Raw genomic sequence first — 7,500 nt, 5'->3', positions numbered from 1 at the left:
CTGTATCCGTGGGCAATGAGTTTCGATGTACTAGGGGTATCCGCTTTTATAGAAGCTTTCATTTTCGTGCTTATCCTAATTCTTGGTTTAGTTTATGCATGGCGAAAAGGAGCGTTGGAATGGTCTTAGTTCGTTTCCTGAATACTTGTACAATAACAATAAAAAAAAAGTAAAAAAAAACCATTGAAACAATTATGAATTCCATTAAGTTTCCCGTACTTGATCGAACAACAAAAAACTCAGTTATTTCAACTACGTTAAATGATCTTTCAAATTGGTCAAGACTTTCCAGCCTATGGCCGCTTCTTTATGGTACCAGTTGTTGTTTTATTGAATTTGCCTCATTAATAGGCTCCCGATTTGACTTTGATCGTTATGGGCTAGTACCAAGATCAAGTCCTAGACAGGCGGACCTTATTTTAACAGCAGGTACAGTAACAATGAAAATGGCTCCTTCTTTAGTGAGATTATATGAACAAATGCCTGAACCAAAGTATGTTATTGCTATGGGAGCGTGTACAATTACAGGGGGGATGTTCAGTACCGATTCTTATAGTACTGTTCGAGGGGTTGATAAGCTAATTCCTGTAGATGTCTATTTGCCGGGTTGTCCACCTAAACCAGAGGCTGTTATAGACGCTATAACAAAGCTTCGTAAGAAAATAGCTAGAGAAATCTATAAGGATCGAATTAGACCTCAACGGGGTAATCGGTGTTTTACTACCAATCACAAGTTTTTTGTTGTACGCAGTACACAGACTGGAAATTATGATCAAGAATTACTCTATCCACCATCATCTACTTCAGAGATCTCTACTGAAACATTTTTTAAATACAAAAGCCCAGTATCTTCCCACGAATTAGTGAATTAGGGAGGATTTGAGAGAATAAGAAAAAAATCTTCATAAATTAGAACTCATGGTAAATGTGAAATACTTAAATTTATATAAAAAAGGTGTGGGGGAAATAAAAAAGATGCAGGGCACTTTGTCCGTTTGGCTAGCCAAACGCGGGCTGGTTCATAGATCGTTGGGCTTCGATTACCAAGGAATAGAGACTTTACAAATAAAGCCCGAAGATTGGCATTCTATTGCTGTAATTTTATATGTATATGGTTACAATTATTTACGTTCCCAATGTGCCTATGATGTGGCACCAGGTGGCCTCTTAGCCAGTGTGTATCATCTTACGAGAATAGAATATGGTGTCAATCAAGCGGAAGAAGTTTGCATAAAAGTATTTACTCACAGGAGTAATCCCAGAATTCCATCTGTTTTCTGGGTTTGGAAAAGTACGGATTTTCAAGAACGGGAATCTTATGATATGTTAGGAATCACTTATGATAGCCATCCGCGGCTGAAACGGATCTTAATGCCCGAAAGTTGGATAGGGTGGCCTTTACGTAAGGATTATATTGCCCCCAATTTTTATGAAATACAAGATGCTTATTGAATGATAAAAAATTTGAATGATAAAAATGAGTCTTAGTTTCTACAACTACGGACCTTCGCGGAATATTTTGAATTCGAGTCGTTTTTAGATCAAACAAACAGAAGAATTAAGGTCTTATTCATATTATTATAGATAGCTTAATCTCCAATTTGAAAGATACTTTTTTCCTAAAAGCCGAGCCAATAGGATGAACTAAAAAAAAAAAAAGAGTTCTGCATTATGAACTTTGTATCGCGCACATAACTTAGTCAACTTTAGTCACATAACTGGGAATGAATAAATAAGATTGGAAAGCAATACAATAAATGGGGGGGTTAAAATTCTATTTCTATTGTATCTAATCTAATGAATCTTGGGGGTATTTCTGCCCTTCAACGATAGATACTATAGATAGATATAGATAGATAGATATAGATCTTTTTTTTTTTACTTTTTTTTATTCTTTCAACCAGAACTTTCCTTTCGAATATGTATTAGGTATAAAGTCTTATACATTTTTTTTGAACGGATGGATCCACAACATGAACAAAAAAGAGAGGGGGATAAAGGATTATTGCACTTTTTTTACTAAAGATACGTTTAATTTGAAGACTATAAACTTATCAAAATTAATCAATCCTATGCCAAGAACCAGATTTGAACTGGTGACACGAGGATTTTCAGTCCTCTGCTCTACCAACTGAGCTATCCCGGCCATTACCGAAGTATCATTCTCATTTTATGAGATGACTTAGGTCTATGTCAATTAAAAGAAACGCAAAAGTAGTAAATGAAAAAAGTTTTGGACCGGGAATTTATTGGATCTTCGAAAAGAAGACTTTCTAAGTTTTAGAATGAAAAATTATTTAGATTCGAAATAATTCAAATCGATAGTTCTTTCTCATTTGTATATGTATGATATATCCCACAAGACTTGTATATAATAAGAAAAGAAATTCGAGTTTGTAAAAGTGTCGGATGAATGAAAAAAGATCAATGAATTCTTGAATAACTAAAAAAAGGGTAAGGTGTCAAACAGACTTTTTTAGGGAGTAGGGTTGGGGATAGAGGGACTTGAACCCTCACGATTTTAAAAGTCAACGGATTTTCATCTTACTATAAATTTCATTGTTGTCAGTATTGACATGTAGAATGGGACTCTATCTTTATTCTCGTCCGATTAATAAGTTCCACCAAGGATCTATCAGACTATGAAGTGAATCGTTTGATTCAACACAAGGGATTGAACTCCATTTGTTAGAACAGCTTCCATTGAGTCTCTGCACCTATCCCGCTTTCTAAACTCTGGTTTGTTCGCGTAACCCAGGATTTGGCTCAGGATTGCCCATTGTTAATTCCAGGGTTTCTCTGAATTTGAAAGTTATCACTTAGTAGGTTTCCATACCAAGGCTCAATCCAATTAAGTCCGTAGCGTCTACCAATTCCGCCATATCCCCCTTTTTGCTTTGAGATTAGGATCTCATTATGATGTCTTTCCACTTTTTCTTATGACGAAACCTTGGAATTCATTACATACAGATACTTATTTTATTTCTTTGGTATCTTCTTGCATTTTTTTTAGCCCCATCCATATTGATTTAGTTTAATCAACAAAGATTCTATCATTTTTGTATTTGCAATTCAATATGGTTATATATTAGAGAACATATATATGTTCTTCCTTTTCTCATCGTTGTCTTCAATTTTAAGAAATAGTCGAACGGTCGATTCGTTTTTTTTACTTCCATGAAAAGAAATTTATGATCATTATTGAAACTTAGAATTCTACAATGTGCAATGTAAAAAGATTATAAGTCTACTTCGTAGATTTGAAATTCGAATAATTCTAAAAAAGTATATTCGAAATGAATATTCGAATATTCATTCTAATAATTTAATTCTATAAAATAATAAAGAATATAAAAAGAGAAAAAGTATCAAATAATAATAATTGCATGAGGTTAGAACAAAAAAACCAAGAATTTCAAATCAGATATCATTTAACTTTAAAAAAAAAGCTTTCCGGTCTAATTAAAATTTTCTTATTTAGAAACTCATGAAATCAAAATTAGAAAGTCGATATATTGCTATATTATATTAATTCATTAAGGTTTTGTTTTATTTATTTAATGATAGTCACTATTTATTTGAGCTATATTCTGTTCTAGAATATCGAAAATATGATGAATTCTAAATAGATAAGGAAAAATATGAATAGAATAGTTAATTAATACGATCTAGTAGTTTAGTGAATTTGTATACACTATTTTAGTTGAGCCCGCTTAGCTCAGAGGTTAGAGCATCGCATTTGTAATGCGATGGTCATCGGTTCGATTCCGATAGCCGGCTTTTACATAGTTTTTCATTTTTTTTACATGATTTTTAATGTACTTTCAAAAAAAAATAAGATTGAAAAGACTTCTTTCACCTTTTTCCAAGAGTTACCACGCCATTTATATTATGTCATATAAACTTCCATATAGGAATATATATTGGGGTAAAAGGGTTAGATCTTGGCAAAATAAATGAAGAAAATAAAGGAAAATTTTTGTGATTTATTGATTTATATATATTGTATATACAATAAAAAAAATCTGTATATTGAGAGAATATATCTTCTGACTCTTTGTATTCCAATAGTTTATTGGAGTGGATTTTACGTTATTTATCATTATCATTTAGTTCAGTTTTAATTTTGTTTAGTTTTTGTACAATTTCAATAAAAAAAGGAGTCTTTATGTCACGTTACCGAGGGCCTCGTTTTAAAAAAATACGCCGTCTGGGGGCTTTACCGGGACTAACTAGTAAAAGGCCTAGGGCAGGAAGCGATCTTAGAAACCAATCACGCTCCGGAAAAAAATCTCAATATCGTATTCGTTTAGAAGAAAAACAAAAATTGCGTTTTCATTATGGTCTTACAGAACGCCAATTACTTAAATATGTTCGTATCGCCGGAAAAGCTAAGGGGTCAACGGGTCAAGTTTTATTACAATTACTTGAAATGCGTTTGGATAACATCCTTTTTCGGTTGGGTATGGCTTTGACTATTCCTCAAGCGCGCCAATTAGTTAACCATGGGCATATTTTAGTTAATGGTCGTATAGTTGATATACCAAGTTATCGATGCAAACCCCGAGATATTATTACAGTGAAGGATGAACAAAACTCTAGAACTTTGGTTCAAAATCTTCTTGAGTCATCTGCCCCCGAGGAATTGCCAAACCATCTGACTCTTCACACATTCCAATATGAAGGGTTAGTCAATCAAATAATAGATAGGAAATGCGTCGGTTTGAAAATAAATGAATTGCTTGTCGTAGAATATTACTCTCGCCAGACTTAAAAAACCTAAGTGAAGTAAAAAAAAATCACTAAAAACAAGAGTTCGGACAACTCCCCTTTGCCCGCTTTTTTGATTAAAACTAAAAAGGGACAAGGTAAGGGATTTTGTCGGGGAATCTTTTTCCTATTCATGTATCATAGATTGGTAGGGAGGTTTGGATCCCTTGTTTGCTCTTCCCAGCATTTTCCATAGCAAAGAAATGTAGATTTTATATCTAGAAAAATTGGAAGTAGATAGAATATTTTTTTATAAAAAACGAGTCCGCTTTTATGTTAGTTCGTACTATAAAATTCCTTTGTTTGTGAGAAAATTTTCTCACAAAAGAAAAGTTAAAGGAAATAAAAAGAGTTATAGAATGGATTACTACCTATGCCAAGATCGCGTATAAATGGAAATTTTATTGATAAAACCTTTACAATTGTAGCCGATATCTTATTACGAGTCATTCCGACAACTTCCGGAGAAAAAGAGGCATTTACTTATTACAGAGATGGTGCGATTTGATTATCATTATCATTTTTTTCTATTTCTCACCGATTTGGAATAGAAAAAAATGAGTATTGAAAAAAATCTACGCTTTTGAAGGTGAAGTTTATAATATAAAAAAGCAATCCCTTCTGTCATGTATCCACGATTAGTGCAGCCTTAGATGCTTCAATTATGAATTCTAGTATTGAGCAAAAGGTTTTTTACCTACGGTTCCCGTATTACAGATCAATCCTACTAGACTAATACAATATACGAATAGGAGGCACAGGGGAAGAAGCACTACGCCGAGAAATCAACAACACGAAAACTTTCTTCAAAAAGATTCCTTTTCTTTCTTCTTCTTTGGGATTGGGACTAATTAAAATGGTTGGAACAATAAACATCCATCTCGTCCGTACTTTGGATACCCGTATAACCATTGAAGACTGTTGAAGTGACTAATTCCTGGAAATTTAGGGGCGTTGAGAACAAAGAAATTGTTAGAGTTTCCTTTTTTATTTTTATCTAGTATGAATATGAATCCACTTGGTAGTAAGAAAAGATCTTTTACAAGAAGGTTGGCTAGGGATTTCTTGTAAAAACATTAGCCCCGCTTAGTTCATAATGACATCAAATTTTTCCATATCCATATATTTATTATTTTCATTATGCACCTAAAGGAGGAGCCGTATGAGATGAAAATCTCACATACGGTTCTGAAACGGAGAATTCGTTAAAGCGAATGACGACCGTAACGGATGTCGGCTCAATCTGAAGGAAATTATGCGGAAGCATTACAGAATTATTATGAAGCTATGCGACTAGAAATTGACCCCTATGATCGAAGTTATATACTCTATAATATAGGCCTTATCCACACAAGTAATGGGGAACATACCAAAGCTTTAGAATATTATTTTCGGGCATTAGAACGAAACCCCTTTTTACCACAAGCTTTTAATAATATGGCTGTGATCTGTCATTACGTGCGACTATCTCCACTATAGAAAAAAAGAACGAACAGCTAGTCAATGAAATACTAGAAAAAAAAAAAGGCTTTCTACATAAGCATCGTCCAAAACGATTTTTTATCAGCTGTAGCAAATAAATAAACTTCATGGATCGAAATATGAAGTGAAGACTAGATATGCCTAAATACTTTATTTTCTATGGATAAAAAAAGATTTAATTGATAGAGGAAGCACCGTAAAGATCAACTGGAAAGGTTTTGGACCGATACAACAAGAGCTGTTTATTTATATCATAATATGAGATAAATCTTAGAAATCTACTTATGTAATAGAGTGGATCCCCTAAGGTATTGAGCAGCGGTGTAGCATCAGATCCTAAAGACAGTAAGTCTTTTTCTTTTTTATGATATGAAGTATGAAAAAAAGTCTTTTTCAACGATTCTATATAAATTTATATATGAAAGCGGGATAGTTACCTTTCAGAAAATTCTAATATCTAATAACAGTGGACATGCCTTTTTTTTTCTGAAGGTAGGAGAAAAGATAAAACTTATTATTAGATTAATTAATATATTAATTAAATCAAAACGAAAGTTTGAAACTCATGTAATTACTCTCTTTTGTTTAATCCAAGAAAAACCGAATGAATATCTATAAGAAATCTCATTCAATTAGATATAAAGTTAAAGTAGGTTAAAGTGAAAAAAACTGGTACACCAAAACAAAAGAGTTGGTTGTCGAGCCGTATGAGGTAGGAAACTCTCAAGTACGGTTCTCAGGGAGGGAATTGACCCGCCTATTCCGACCGTGGAGAACAGGCCATTCAACAAGGAGATTCTGAAATGGCGGAGGCTTGGTTTGCTCAAGCCGCCGAGTATTGGAAACAGGCTATAACGCTTACTCCTGGTAATTATATTGAAGCACAGAATTGGTTGACGATCACGAGGCGCTTCGAATAAGAACTTTTTCTTTGTTTCTTTTTTTTTTATTCTATAATATATCTTTATTTGTTTTTACAATTAATTGTTTTTTAGTTTCTTGGCCCTCTCGGTCAAATAAACCAGATTCTTTTTTCTATCAGAAGAACCAATCCCAGAAAAAAATTTCATTATATCCTTTTCTCAAATCGTTCTATTTAATCTGGTATTCTCTAGGGATAAGTAGTACATGAATATGAGAATATCTATAATATCTATATCTAGTTTTTTCTATTTTTTTCTTTTCGACTATTAAAACGAATAAAAGGGATTTGAAAATGACTAAATATCAATACTAGAATGTTTCTTA

At 33.1% G+C, this 7,500-nt stretch overlaps 2 protein-coding genes, 2 non-coding genes and 1 pseudogene across 5 annotated transcripts in view; 4 read left to right on the top strand and 1 right to left on the bottom strand.

The window, feature by feature from the left end:
- LOC125602856 (NAD(P)H-quinone oxidoreductase subunit K, chloroplastic) overlaps nucleotides 1-883 on the top strand; it is a 2,550-nt gene extending 1,667 nt beyond the window's left edge. Inside the window, exon 1 of the mRNA XM_048774239.1 lies at nucleotides 1-883. This exon is cut by the window's left edge and continues 1,667 nt beyond it. Within this exon, the coding sequence (XP_048630196.1) occupies nucleotides 195-872 (678 nt within the window). The 5' untranslated portion in view covers nucleotides 1-194 and the 3' untranslated portion in view covers nucleotides 873-883.
- A 1,190-nt stretch (nucleotides 884-2,073) lies between these two features.
- TRNAF-GAA lies at nucleotides 2,074-2,146 on the bottom strand. Its single transcript has one exon. It is a non-coding gene; the product is annotated as a tRNA-Phe (tRNA).
- A 1,561-nt stretch (nucleotides 2,147-3,707) lies between these two features.
- Nucleotides 3,708-3,780, top strand: TRNAT-UGU. Its single transcript has one exon. It is a non-coding gene; the product is annotated as a tRNA-Thr (tRNA).
- Nucleotides 3,781-4,679: 899 nt separating this feature from the next.
- LOC125602859 overlaps nucleotides 4,680-7,500 on the top strand; it is a 2,991-nt pseudogene continuing 170 nt past the window's right edge. Inside the window, exons 1-2 of the transcript XR_007335066.1 lie at nucleotides 4,680-4,686; nucleotides 5,459-7,500. The exon at nucleotides 5,459-7,500 is cut by the window's right edge and continues 170 nt beyond it. The product of XR_007335066.1 is annotated as an uncharacterized LOC125602859 (transcript). The remainder of the gene's footprint in view (nucleotides 4,687-5,458) is intronic.
- Nucleotides 7,056-7,500, top strand: part of LOC125602858 (photosystem I P700 chlorophyll a apoprotein A1-like) — a 2,860-nt gene continuing 2,415 nt past the window's right edge. Inside the window, exon 1 of the mRNA XM_048774241.1 lies at nucleotides 7,056-7,100. Within this exon, the coding sequence (XP_048630198.1) occupies nucleotides 7,056-7,100 (45 nt within the window). The remainder of the gene's footprint in view (nucleotides 7,101-7,500) is intronic.

The sequence above is a fragment of the Brassica napus genome, unplaced genomic scaffold (assembly GCF_020379485.1).
Source record: "Brassica napus cultivar Da-Ae unplaced genomic scaffold, Da-Ae ScsIHWf_3011;HRSCAF=3798, whole genome shotgun sequence".
NCBI lineage: Eukaryota > Viridiplantae > Streptophyta > Magnoliopsida > Brassicales > Brassicaceae > Brassica > Brassica napus.
Note: the sequence above shows the minus strand (reverse complement) of the source record. Positions and strands in the feature narration are given on the sequence as shown.